The sequence below is a fragment of the Cydia splendana genome, chromosome 6 (genome assembly GCF_910591565.1).
Source record: "Cydia splendana chromosome 6, ilCydSple1.2, whole genome shotgun sequence".
NCBI lineage: Eukaryota > Metazoa > Arthropoda > Insecta > Lepidoptera > Tortricidae > Cydia > Cydia splendana.
This window is the reverse complement of record NC_085965.1, coordinates 22813093-22827632: the sequence shown is the minus strand read 5'-3', so window position 1 is coordinate 22827632 and position 14540 is coordinate 22813093. Positions and strand designations below refer to the sequence as shown.

At 36.0% G+C, this 14540-nt stretch overlaps 2 protein-coding genes across 2 annotated transcripts; one reads left to right on the top strand and one right to left on the bottom strand.

Moving 5' to 3' along the window:
* The first annotated feature begins 262 nt into the window (after positions 1–262).
* On the top strand, positions 263–9587 carry LOC134791685 (cytochrome P450 9e2-like). Its single transcript, XM_063762781.1, has 11 exons — positions 263–307; positions 1199–1401; positions 2615–2778; positions 4032–4169; positions 5403–5605; positions 6216–6351; positions 6486–6578; positions 6730–6951; positions 7034–7134; positions 7681–7849; positions 8717–9587. Exons 2-11 carry the CDS (start codon positions 1202–1204, stop codon positions 8881–8883), a joined length of 1593 nt encoding a protein of 530 aa, XP_063618851.1. The 5' UTR covers positions 263–307; positions 1199–1201; the 3' UTR covers positions 8884–9587.
* A 2438-nt stretch (positions 9588–12025) lies between these two features.
* On the bottom strand, positions 12026–14135 carry LOC134791693 (cytochrome P450 6B2-like). Its single transcript, XM_063762797.1, has 2 exons — positions 12793–14135; positions 12026–12218 (listed from the first exon to the last, which is right to left on the bottom strand). The coding sequence occupies exons 1-2, from the start codon at positions 14132–14134 to the stop codon at positions 12055–12057; spliced, it is 1506 nt and encodes a 501-aa protein (XP_063618867.1). The 5' UTR covers position 14135; the 3' UTR covers positions 12026–12054.
* Positions 14136–14540: the final 405 nt, after the last annotated feature.

Here is a 14540-nt window from a genome sequence, read left to right as displayed (position 1 = left end):
GTTTAAACAGAATTAGCCTCTTGAATGATAAAATGTGACGTTATCTATGAAAAGGGAGCTTATTGTCGGTGGCGCTTACGCCATTATTAACGATGCTCTTATATAGGTAAATACAATGCCGCGCGACGCTCGCTGTGCGGCGTAATCGCCATCGGCAATAAGGTCTCTTTTCATAGATAATGCCCCAAATTATCTACATTACCATCGTAGTGTGAATGATATCATACGTCTCGACAATTCTATTTTAGTCTCGCTTCGAATATCGCTCGGGCTTGTTGTATTTTTTATCGCATACAAGGCCATACATGTGAGTAAATAGTTTTAGCTTCACCGCGCCTATATTTGTAAGCGCCACTTGCACTAAGCCGGGGTTAACCGGTTAAACCTGGATTTACCATGGTTACCAGAACAATTTGACACTGGGTTAAAGGGTTAGTGGGATGGTGCAAGTGGCCCGAAGTATCTCGGTATATTGTATGCTTCAAATTTTGTAACTTCAAAATTACTTTCGAAATTTGAAGTTCTTCCGTAATTCTGATGAAAATGTAATAATGTGCTTAATTGGAGCTGATCTGATGATGCAGTCGGATGGTAACCAAAAGAAATATCCACAGCGCAGTTAACTTTTGCTGAGCAACACGGTCCAAACCTGTTCCAAAAAACTCACCCTCGTGCCGCCCACCATACAAAATTATAGCCAAGGAAGTTAGAATCTTGTTGTATTTTCAATTGGGTTGAATTTCATTTGTACGAAAATTTTACGAGACAAATGAAATGCTACCTACTTTGTTTTTAATTAAGGTTGACATTCCATCGAAGCTGAGTGTACATCCTAATGTACATTGGGCGGCACAAGGTTAAATGCGGTGTGGATACACTTTAATGATACATTCTTCTACCAGAAAATACGAGTATATATGTACATATTTGGGGCATTATCTATGAATACATGAATAGGGACCTTATTGTCGATGGCGCTTACGCCGCACAGCGTCGCGCGGCATTGTATTTATATCGGAGCATCGATATTTATGGCGTAAGCGCCATCGACAATAAGGTCCCTTTTCATAGATAACGTCACATTTCATGACACTTCAGACCCCTCGTTTTAATCTGAACAATTGCAAGTCCACTAGCATATCACGTATTGTTTAATCCCTTATTGTATGCACATTACACTATATTTTCATTCCCACAGATCATGTTGCTCTACATATGGACCGCAGCTCTGGTAGTAGGTGTTTACCTGTACTTCAAACAGATTTACTCCAGATTCAGCAAACATGGCATCAAGCACTTGAAGCCTGTTCCCCTGCTGGGGAACATGAGTCCTATCATATTCAGAAGAAAGCATTTTAGTTATGTGATTGATGACCTATATAACAAGTTCCCTGAAGAAAGGTTAGATGATTCTAAAATACTAAAAACTGATAATCGGCGTGATTCGGGAAATTATTAAGAGATTCACTAGACATGAAATAGTCAAGATATGTGACGTTCCACGGCAAAAGGTACCATTGCCCCGGCTGAATAGTAGTGAATCTCTAAATCATTTCCCGAATCTCGCCGAAAGTCAAAGTCATTAGGTTGTAACCAAAACTCACAAGTTGCAAAAAAATCTACCTTGACTTGATACTACATAGTACGTTTCACGATGGCTCTAACTTTTGGTAGTAATTAGTGAGTTTTAGGTATCACCCGACGAAATATAAGAACTACGTAGGACTAATATTCAGATAATGCAGGAAAAAATCCTATAGAAACTAGTATGCCAAAATTATCCAAGTAATTTTCAACTAAATTCAGCATACGAATAATAAAAGTACAGATGTAGTGCATAATCTTTTTCCATCGTATTTTCTCGGAAATTTTTGTATTTGTCATGCTACTTCAATCAACATCAGTACTTTTTGTACTGAGACTAACTGCAATATCATTATAGAGCTCGGATTTTTCACGGCAAAACAAAACACTAGCGTAATCTAGCCAGTGCTTGAAATATTATTTTATCGATATGGAGTATTACTAGAGTATATGACAGGTATTGCCTCAATACATTTTTAGGGTTCCGTAGTCTACCCTACTAGGAACCCTTATAGTTTCGCCATGTCTGTCCGCCCGTCCGTCCGTCCGCGGATAATCTCAGTGGCCGTTAGTGCTACAATGCTGAAATTTGGTATGAGTATGTATATTTTCCACACCGAAAAAGTGGTACAATAAAATCTAAAAAAAATTTTTTTATTGGGGTACCTCCCATACACATGAAGTGGGGGAAAATTTTTTTTTTCGCCCCAACCCTACTGTGTGTATTGACGTAGATTTTGAAGAAGAAATTGCGTCTGTTTCTACTATATAACTTCATACAAATGTTTTTATTACATATTTATTTTATTTGGTGACGTATTTTCTTCTAGTACTGAATTATCGATATCGATAAAATAATGTTTCTATCACTGGCTAGATTCCGATAGTGTTTTGTTTTGCCGTGAAAAATCCGAGCTCTATGACATAATAACATGTTCGTGCGTTTCCGTGAAAATACGATGGTAAAGGATTATGCACTACATCTCTATGTAAAGTAACTGTTCATACACCTATCACAATTTATTTTTAGGTTTGTGGGCAACTATGAATTCGTAAAGCCGATAATATTCATTAGAGATATTGAGCTTATCAAGAAGATCACTGTTAAGGACTTTGAGTATTTCCTTGATCATCGCGTGGCCGTCAAACCAGAAATGGACCCATACCTTGGAAGAACCTTGATCTCCCTAGAAGGTATCTATCTAAAGTTAATCTGTTCTATTCGTAAAAAATTTACTAAAAATGCCTTTTGTTATAACATAGTCTGATTGAAATACCCCTCGCGTCATAATACCAAACAGAATAAGAATGTATAGAGGCGGATTGTCAAAGTAAATTATGTAGCCATTGTTAATTTACTGGCATCTTTCGACAGAAGATTAAAACTATTAGAACGCCATTTGACTTTGATCCTTATTCTTTCACTGATATGTTGTGTTAACTTGTTAATTTACTGGCATCTTTCGACAGAAGATTAAAACTGTTAGAACGCCATTTGACTTTGATCCTTATTCTTTCACTGATATGTTGTGTTAACTTGTTAAATATTAATATTAACGCCATCTACTCGACACTAGGCCAAAGGTATGATGCAATCTTTTCGAGCGATGACGCCATAACCTTTAGCCTACTCTGACATTATAATTTACCATGACAGTAACTCTCTATTTCAAATTCTCTTTGATAATACGAATCGATTGATACATCAAGGCGTCATTTGGATGGCAAAGACAGCTGCATTACCGTTGCGACCAATGACCTTTTATTTATGTAGACGTGTGACGTTCATAGTTGACAAAATTAAAAATTGATCCAACGATTTGACAGCTTGACAGGTTGGCGTCACCCATACGCCTAACTAAATATAGGTTCCGGAACCTATATTTAATGGCTCACAATCGTGCGCCTGGTACCATATCTACCTCAATTTACTTACATCTATGGTTGCGACATTAGTGCTGCTGCGGCGTCACGGTAAATGTTCTTAATAATAATAATCGGACAAGAGCATGTCGGGCCATGCTCAGTATAGGGTTTCGTAGTTACCATTCTATCAAAATAGGCCAAATGGGGGCTATTAGTAAGTATCATAAAGGAGTACCTTTGCAGCGCTTTGTACAGTTTACGTCTTTTTACTAAGAAAAGAAGATTTATTGCAATAACTCAAAAACGACTAAACCGATCATGTTTGCTGTAGTTTTAATTGAAAGTATTTATTAAGCTCTAGTTTCACGATTTTTTTGATATTTTTTGGACCAGTGGTTCAAAAGTTAGAGGGGGGGGGGGGGCACATATTTATTTCCTTTCGGAGCGCGTATTTCCGAAAATATTACCTATATCAAAAAATGGTTTTAGGAGACCCTTATTCGTTTTGAAATACCTATACAACGATACCGCACACTATTGGGACAAAGCAAAAAAATATATACATACATTAATTATTTCAGGCCAAGAATGGAAGGACATGCGTTCAAGATTAAGCCCAGCTTTTACGAGCTCAAAGATAAAACACATGCTGCCATTCATTGTCGAGGTAGGCAACCAGATGGTCAACTCTTTCGAAAAGCAGTTAAAGGAATCAAACAGTTAGTATTAGTAATCGTAATATTTAATGACATTGTTATTATGAATTGTTGTTAAATGACCCGTTGTGACTTACTTGTAAAATTAACAACAATTTTGGAAGCCTAGACAAGACGACAGTCGTTTGAGAGACGAAACCAAACGAAACGCTATATGTGTCTCTATCGCACAAATTATAAAAATTAATGAAAAATTATTTATTAAATAAATAAAAATAAATAAAATAAAAATAAAGATCATTTATTTCAGGTCTTACAAAACCCATATTACATTTACAAAAAATAAAATAAAATAATACAAAACATTGATAAAAAAAATTGGTTCATACAATAGGTTTTAATTAGAACCAAAACAAGAACCTTCTTTTAAGTAAACAAATACTTGTGCCAGAAGGCTCCGCTGGATTATGGAAGAGTGATATAGATACAATAGCGTTTCGTTTCATTTTCTGCAAACGGTTCTCATCTTGGCTAGGCCCCCTGGTATACAAACTATCGATTTTAATTTTAACGATTATATTTCTCTTCTTATAAATGGCCCTTTACTCATACTCATTTATTTATTTAGGTGGTGGTACTAGTGCTCGACATGCTAATGCCCAATAGATGACACTCTGCTGTAATTTCTATTGACAATGACTTAAGTTTCAAGATGACATGTACTGGGACCGCGTCGCGCACCAGTACCACCACCTTACTCATTTATTTATCTAAGTTAAGCCTTCTTTTGCACAGTCAAATATATTTTCAAGAAACACGATTTTTATGGCATCTTAATCATCATACATTTCCCTTTTAGGTTTTCTCTGCTTTTGTTTATTTTTTTTTTACTATTGTGTAGTGCTTCAGTGATATCAAAGACATATGTAACTTCGTATAAGACGAATAAAGTCTAAGGAAAAAACGTGCCTCGGAATTCAAGTAAAAGTCATTCTCGAATAGATGCCGCACATACCTTTAGCCTATCCTCGGCTAGATGGCGTGACGACACCGTTTCATATTTAACAATTTTAACACAGATATCAGTGAATGAACATGGATCAAAATGATATAAAAATAATAAAATTATTTATCCATATATATACATTTTTTGATAACTTTATACGTTTTCATTTTGAGTTTTAGTCGTGTGTCGATAGATGGCAGTAAATTTACAGTGACTACAAAATTTACAATGACAGGACCCCTCTATACTATCTATTCTTTTTGGTGATATTGAACGATTTTCCTTTCCAGATGGTTACATAGACATCGAAGTTAAAGACCTGTCAACCCACTATGCTAACGATGTCATAGCGTCCAGCGCCTTCGGCCTAAGAGTCGACTCCTACTCGGATCCCACCAATGAGTTTCAGAGAATGGGAAATATGATTAGTAACTTTGGCTTTGAAACCGTACTAAAGTTTTTCGGATTTGTCTCAGTTCCTTTTCTTATGAAGGTATTTTGTCATTGCTCTTAACGAGTTGCTCTTTGTTTTCATTTAATAGCCCAACTGTACCACTACCGGGCAAAATATATATATCTATCTATTCTACGTATCTCTATTCATAGCATTAATTGGATAGTTCAGTCGAAAGATGCAAATATATATTTTTTTAAATTAGGTACGCACAATTGTTTTTCTCAGAAATTATTAAGTAGATACTATATAAATAAATAAATAAAAATAAATATTATAGGACATTCTTACACAGATTGACTAAGTCCCTCAGTAAGCTCAAGAAGGCTTGTGTTGTTGGTACTCAGACAACGATATATATAATATATAAATACTTAAATACCTACATAGAAAACAACCATGACTCAGGAACAAATAAATATCTGTGTCATCACACAAATAAATGCCCTTACCGGGATTCAATAAATTGTAATAGATATGATCTGTCAGCTGTAAAAAGTAGTAGTACATCTTCAACCAAAAATGTCCCTTTTAACTGCAGCAGAACCATTACAAATCAATAACAAGAAACTACAATCTAAATACCTATTTGTTAATTTTTCCTGTAGTGTTTATACAATAACGAAAACATCTTCATATCTATATTCAGCTAATGAAGATGAACCTCTTCTCGGCTGATTTAACGAACTTCTTCAAGCACTTAGTGCTTAGCACGATGAAGGATCGTGAAGCGCACAATATTCTGCGACCAGACATGATACATTTACTAATGGAAGCCAAGAAAGGTACAATTAATAATAGGTTAATTAAAACCTTGTAGCAAATTAATGTTAAATTCTAACAAAGAATATATTCTTATTTTTAAGGGAACTCTGAGCTGAGTTAATGGATTTTACCAAAAAAATATGATTTTTTGCAGGTAGACTTGAACACGAAGATTTTACCAAGGATGCTAATGCAGGATTTGCAACAGTAGAAGAATCTAATGTCGGCAAAAAGAAAAATAACACAGGTATTACTATTATATAATACTTATCAATCATAATATATCAACTATTAACAAGTTCTCACCATTGTTATGAAGTCTATACTTAAAAGAAACCTACTTAAATACATTAATCTGGATGATTCAATAAAATAAAACAGCCATTTACATTCGCCAGCTTGGACAGACGAAGATCTAGTCGCACAGGCAATAATTTTCTTCGTCGCCGGTTTTGAGACCGTCTCCACGGCCATGACTTTCCTGCTTTACGAGCTGGCCCTCAACCCTGAGGTCCAGGATAAGTTGGCAAAGGAACTAAGAGAACATGAGAAGAGCAGTGGCGGCAAGTTTGATTACAACTCCATTCAGACCATGGTTTACTTGGATATGGTCGTCTCAGGTAAGAGCCAACCATTGAAAGTTTCAACTAAAAATTTTGTTTGTATTTTAGTGAATACACACTAAATTTTTTGGAATTTTAGAATCACTACGACTTTGGCCCCCGGTTGTTGCAACGGACAGAATTTGCACAAAGGACTACAATTTGGGCAGAACCAACGATGAAGCTACTCAAGACTATATTGTAAGTAAACGTTCAATCTATTTTAGTCATAAATTAAGAGAAATATTAATTCAACTTACATTCTTACAGACTCTTATCTACGGTAAGAGATCTGTATATAGGTAGTTAGGCTTTATTTTTTTTAATAAAGCCAAAATTATGCTTATCAACCGGACTTGCATTATAATCATGTTTCCTTTCATCATGCTGATAATGATCTTACTATTTTACTTAAAACCAAAATATTACTTTGCTAATCCGCGAAAAGATAACGTGCTAGTCAATCAGTGCTAAGGTGCTAACCCGTTATACTTACTTGCGTATTTTTACATGCAATTAATGTTCTCACCCTCCCACCGCAAAAATAAATACGCAAATAAATATAACAAACCACCACCAAAAGAATAAAACTCGACACGTGTTTCGCCTCTCTACGAGGCATCTTCAGGAGCTGTTGACGGTCTGACGCCTGATTCTATTCAATACTTACTCTTTTACTTTAAAGTGTTTCTCGTCAATGATTTGCATTAAAAATAATCTATAGTTAAAAAAAATAATTCATTTTAGATAAAAAAAGGTGAAGTCATCAACATACCAGTAGCGGCGATACATCATGATCCGAAATACTATCCGAACCCCAAGAAGTTTGACCCTGAGCGCTTCTCTGAGGAGAACAAGCGTACGATCCAGTCCTTCACTTATTTTCCGTTTGGTCTAGGCCCCAGAAACTGCATTGGTAAGGATAAACTTAGCACATAGGATGCTGTTAAGCAATAATGTGGCACAATAATTTTTCAATAAAATGTTAACTCGAAAAATTTTCGCTTAAAGTTGACATCTTATTACAAAATGAATGTGCGTTGACTGATACATGTTTGCTAAACAGCATCCTATATCGCAAATTGCAAAAGTTTTTTCCCAAACATTAAGTAATATGTAACGTTCTTAGAATTTAAGGTAAGTCAAGATAGGCAATTAACGGATGTCTCTCAGTCCCAGTTGGTCGCCCCGTGAAGTGAATGAATGATGAAAATATTATTTGACTTTTATGAGTGTTGCTCGGGCACTTCGCTTAGATAATGTAAGTAATTAGGTATGTCATCTCGCATGAGAGTACTGTATTAAATATTTCTTCTGTAAATGAACCTATTATTATATTTTATTCCATCTTCTTATCAAAGTATTAGCTAACGATTGTGTTATAAATTTACGCAAGGTTCAGTTTATAGCCTTTGCTTTGGAAGCACTTTTTGATGATCTAGTACTAAAGCAGAAAAAAGTAATAATTGTAATAAACTATTATATTATATTTTAGTTTATTAGTAGGTACGAAGTCATTTGATATTTACCAGTCGCTTTTCGGTGAAGGAAAACATCGTGAGGAAACCGGGCTTAATCCCAATAAGGCCTAGTTTACCCTCTGGGTTGGAAGGTTAGATGACAGTCGCTTTCGTAAAAACTAGTGCCTACGCCAATTCTTAGGATTAGTTGCCAAGCGGACACCAAGAGGCATGAGCCGGCAAAATGCTGGGACAACGCAAGGAAGTTGATGATGAGTTTATTAGTACAAACAAATAGACATATTATAACTAATTCTTCCCAGGGTCCCGGTTCGCTCTCTGCGAAGTGAAGGTGATGGTATACCAACTCGTCCAGCGCTACGAATTGATGCCGTGTGAGAAAACAACCATCCCCCCTGTTCTGGCCTCGGATAATTTGGCCATGAGGATCAAGGGTGGACATTGGTTGAGGCTCAAACCGAGGGTCTAAGTTAAATCAAGGTCTTACTCGTAAGTTTGTCAAAGGACTGTCTCGTTTCAATCATAGACAGAGAGAATCATACTATCTTTGTCTTACACTAGTACTAGCACCCAAATGAAAAGGATTAGTATAGTGTTCCTGGTTGTTACTGACTGACAAATTGATTTGACCAACTATATGTCATGGATTGATGACGTCAATCCTTAGCTCGCTTCTGATTGACGTTTCAGTCAAAATGGCCGATTGGAGAATATTGCCCTTTTATTTTATTGAATATATTAATAATCCTAATGTTTATACTGAGATTGGGCCATTTTATAGAATCATATTAACATAATAATGTTTTTTTGAGACCATTATTTCCATGTTTCTTTGTTACTGTCATCAGGCCAATTGTCTGTGTGTTTACGAATAAAAAACTATTCTATTCTATTCTAAATGTATATAAGGCTAACATGTAAAATGTATGGATGGTTGGGAAGACTGTCATAGGGCAAGAAAGTATTTGTATACGGACATCGCTCAGATACTGTCAAAAAGGAAGAGATTCGCTCTTTCTAATCTCCTCTACGGAACTTCTGTATGTGTAGTATGTGTACAAACGCAAGAGTTAGAAGCGAAAAAAGAGCATGTAGACGGTCTTAACTGATCGACTGTCTTTTCACATTAACTTTAAATTACTCGTGTAAATAATGTAAATAAATGTTTGAAAGCATATCGCGTCGTGTAAGTTTTTGCTCATTCCCTGTAGCATCCCAAAAGCGTTACAATTCATGCAATATAGAATGGAGAATATTAAAACAAAATAAAGACCAAAAATCAATCACACAAAAAAGTTACCGCAAAATATGGTTCGTACTATTTCCCCTTTGCCGAAGCATAGGTACAACTGTACCTATGGCGATGCGTGTAGTGCATCCGTACACAAAAAGAGATCGAGGTTTGCAAGATTGCTCTAGATTACAGATTGGATTTTGTATGTAGTGAGTGAAAAGTGCGACGTGTCTACGTTCAATCCGTCACTCATTTTATCATGATAATTAAGAAGAAAAGTATGATAGCAGGCGCATATTAGCCCACATAAGTGAGACTATGTCACTGTTTCTAATTGGGTGACTCAGGACTATTTGAAATTAATTGTGAAATGGGATTTTACAGAATCTCTTCCAAATCTCGCACTTGGCTTAAAAAGTTTTTTTTTTAACATAAATTATTTGTATATCTTTCACGGGACAATGATGACTCAGACCTTTGGGAGGCGTGCGCGGAGCCCAAGCCAACACGTAGATGCCCTTTTGAAACTTATGAAATGTGGGTTACACCGAGCGGATGCTGTCCTTGCCCGTGTCCTTGAACGCGCGCAGAGGCAACACCCGCCAGGGGTGGACTATTGAGAGTTCATGGAATCTAAAATGAAAGTGATGGAGTAAATTGCGAGCTATGGAATAATATAAATAAATATAAATAAAAATGTTATAGGACATTCTTACACATAAATATTAAACATAAATTACTATTACTTTTTTAAATAATTTTTTTTAGACATTTTGATTGAATTTTGGGGTGACACCCACAATTTCCGCCCCGGGTGCCACCCATGCTAGCTACGCCACTGATCATTGTATAACTAATTAAATCTAGTTAAATAGATAGAAAATGAGCAATTTATCACAATACATTGAAAACTTAAATAATATATGGGAATAATAAAAAATACAAGACCTCAAAGTTTAAAAAATAAAGTTTTTTTTAACTCCTAAATAGGAAAAAAAATATGGTAACATTCGATTCCTTACATTTTATTTAAAAAAATATTGTATACTAACAATAAGTATACATAAGCGCAATATTTCACCGACAAAATCGCAATTTCCTTGTTTTCCATACCTCGAAACGGCCTCTAACGTTTGTTAGAACCGTCAGTAAAGTGCGTGTGCTAGACTTTAGGCCCGATTCGAACTTTAAGATACGTCAGTTAAATTTAATAGATCTAGAAAAGATATGAACTAGATATGTCCGTGTCAAATAAAACGTCACTTTTGACAGTGACACATATCGTTTCTACACCGTGTTTTTTTTTATTTCTGTTAATTTCAAGGGTGCATTCCTGAGCTTAAATCAAGTAACTTTCTCACAGACACCGATATTCTAATTAACTTCATTTCGGAGATAATCAATAATTTATTTTTTTCCTATAAGGCCTCTACAAGCGTGTACACTTGCCTTAAGACCGGTTTACATATTGATCAGTGTTTAGAATGAGTTCATACATTTGCTACTAAACTTAAGTACAATCTCGGTCGATCGATGTTCGAAATGACATTGATATGTCACAGATTTCAAATGTATGGTTCAGTTAAATGTAATACCCGTGTTGGCAAAATCCCTCCTGCCAATACACACAAGAGGGGAAAGCCATTAATAAAAAAAAAAAAAAAAAAAATACCCGTGTTACAACAACGCTATACTTGGTCAAGCAGATCTTGTCAGTAGAAAAAGGCGGCAAATTTGAAAAATGTAGGCGCGAAGGGATATCGTCCCATAGAAAATTTGAATTTCGCGCCTTTTTTTACTGACAAGATTTGCTTGACCAGCTATATATATTATGATATTTATAATACATTTAATTACTTTTTGTTTCAAAATTAACTATGTCATTTAGTTCTCTTAAACATACTTAACCATACCCCGAAGTTAACGGAATTCAATAAAAACACGGTGTAGATCTATTAACTGACGTATCTTAAAGTTAGAATCGGGCAGTTTGACCATCATTAGTATCATCACTGGTGTCAGTGTCTTTTTGAAAACGGCAAAATTAATATAGGTACAAGGAAAGTCAATACAATAAACAATGTAACACCTACATAATTTATTCATTTTTATTTTTTATCTAATGAATTAGATAGACCAAAACAAGTCTGCAACGATTTTGATAGCACACGCAGTGCAAGTGTTATTTATATGTCATAATTTCATAGAAGTCAATCTCTATCTATATCGTTGCAGACTTATCTTGGTCTAACTCTAATAGTTTATCAATTAATTTAAGGATGACTAAGGCCAGACCGGGCCGAGCCCGTGCCGAGGCGTCTGACATGTCAATTTTCTATGACGTAGAAAACAAAGCGCCGGAAGGCCCGGCCCGATCTAGCGTGAGTCATCCTATATATACAGGTCCTACCGCGGGTAAACATTCACGTATAGGGTCTTGTTAGGGGCGATCACGACCCGATATGGGTCGTTAGAAAAGGAGCGAACGGTATTCTTGCCGGCTTCAAGGCGGAACTTTGAGAGAAATCTGATTATGCACACCCAAGACTGCACGCGTGCAAAGCGCATTCCTGAAATAGAGAGAAATAGTTGAATGAAACAGATAGAGTTAGAACAAGACCGCAGTGCGAGTGTTATTTTAAACGTCAAACTTCTATGAAATTATGACGTATAACTAACACTTGGACTGTGCATGCTGTCAAAGTCGTTACAGACTTTTCTTGGTTTCATTGTACAATTTAGGTAATTCAAAAAAGATTTAAAAATCCTGCTGAGAACACATATTTACATAGGACCATTTCGAAATAGCAAAAAAAAATATATCCACAAGTCTCACAACATACCTACCTAACCATTGTTTTTATGCATTTATTTTTTTTCCCTTTCGCAACTTGGAATTTTTATAGGAAAAGAAAGGAAAGTTTCTCCATAACTCGTTAAACGTAATTCAAAAGAATCGACCGAATAATAACGTTCGTAAGTACTAAATACACTTTAAAATTACCTCTATATTGAAATAAATGTACATATTTAAACAAATTCATAGCTACAAATTATTAGTGAGATTGAAGACTAATTGTTTAAAAAATGAATATTTTATCCGTGTTTTTTTAAGTTAAGTTCATACTGTAATTGTTTAATTACCAATGCAATGTCGCGGTCCATGGCCAAAGGGCAAATATGCAAAGGGATGCCTGGCAGCTACGTTTTCTGGAGAAAACCTATCGGGATCAAACTTCTCTGGTTCTGGATAGTACTTCTCATCGTAGTGAATACCCGAAACAGATACGAAAATAACTTGATCTTTAGCTATTGTAACGTCTGTACCAGGTAAATTGTAATCGTTGCCAGCTTTTCGTTGTAAATTATCCCCTATCGGGTACATCCTGAGAGTTTCACTAAAAACTTGATCTAAATATTGTAACTCATTTAACGTGTCCAGTTCTATTCTGTTGCTATGTCTCTCAAGGTATTCATCTATCTCATTTCTTAATCTGTCCTGTATTTTAGTGTCCAATGCTAGCTGGTAAAACATGAAACCCATGGTCGAAGCCGAGGTCTCGTAACCCGCAGCGTAAAATACAAAGGCTTGTGCTTCTATTACACCATTAGTTATATCAATCGTACTGGTTTCTTGATCACCGTGCTTTTTGACTACTTCAAGTTGTTTTTTATTCTTCATTTCTAATATCGAATCCATAAAGTCTTTCCTATTTGACGGCTTTCCGTTTCTTTGAGTAGTTACAGTTTCGACAAGCTCTTTAAAAAAATTCCGTATGTACGCCGGGTATGCGGACATATTTAACTTTTTAAGGACACCAGGGAACATCATGTCAAACTCAACAGCATAATTAGGGGCAAACATTTCCTTATCGACTCTTTTTAAAGTTTGAATATCTCCACGAAAGGTGTCTATATCCAAACCGAAGGCGCACCCGGTTATCGTTGACATTGTGTACTTTTGCAGTAATCTGTGGATATCTTGCTCGGGTGACGTCGCTATAATCTCACTTACGTAATCAACGAACTTATCAGCTCGATCGTTGAGCAAATACATCATATTCTTCATCTTTGAATTTGTAAATATGGGTGTAAATCGACTTCTTAGTCCTCGCCATGTCTCTCCGTCGGAGTGAAACAGGTTTTGTCCTAGCCCTTCTTTGCTAAACTCCAAGCCTCGATCCGCAAAATTATCGAAATCTTTTACCAATATATGCTTTAAAATGTCGAGGTCTCGCACCAAGAGCGTTGGAGTTGTCATCCTGAATATTCCCACCACTTTCTCTCTTGGGAAACTTTCGTATATGTTTTTAAAAACTATACCCATTGAATCGTATCGCATAGTGGATCTATACATGTTTCCAAAAAATGGTATAGGTTTCGGTCCGGTAACATTTCGATATTTCCAATAAGAGAAAGTTCTTGTGAAGTAATAATACAGTACACTTACAATGACTGCCAATATCACTACCGTAAGAAACACCATCTTATAAATTTTGTTTAATCTTGCTACTGCTAGTAATGGCTACTCTGGTCTGTTGAATCTTGTTATGTTCTATTCTTTTATATACGTAGGTACGTTGTTATTTAATTACGCATAGTCTAGTGCAGCGGTCGGCAACCTTTTAGCAGCCAAGGGCCACATAGTAGTTAACGGAGGTGATGCGGGCCGTACTTTGTTAATATTTATGACTTTATGAGACATTGTCGTTTGTCACTATTACATACAAGATAGCCAAGGCGCCTCTCGGGCCGCAAGTGACAGATTCGCGAGCCGCATGCGGCCCGCGGGCCGCAGGTTGCCGACCGCTGGTCTAGTGAATAGTTAACAAACATGAATATCACGATTACTAAGCAAAAAATTTCGGGCGTTTGCTTATCGTTCGTAAACT

Bases quoted from the DNA above. Each gene is read 5' to 3' on its own strand.
- LOC134791685 (XM_063762781.1), top strand. From the start codon at position 1,202: ATGTTGCTCTACATATGGACCGCAGCTCTGGTAGTAGGTGTTTACCTG. The intron at 1,402-2,614 runs GTTAGATGATTC...ATTTATTTTTAG, and splicing joins AACAAGTTCCCTGAAGAAAG to GTTTGTGGGCAACTATGAAT. The intron at 2,779-4,031 runs GTATCTATCTAA...TAATTATTTCAG, and splicing joins AACCTTGATCTCCCTAGAAG to GCCAAGAATGGAAGGACATG.
- LOC134791693 (XM_063762797.1), bottom strand. From the start codon at position 14,134: ATGGTGTTTCTTACGGTAGTGATATTGGCAGTCATTGTAAGTGTACTG. The intron at 12,219-12,792 runs GTAATTAAACAA...TCTCTATTTCAG, and splicing joins TGGACCGCGACATTGCATTG to GAATGCGCTTTGCACGCGTG.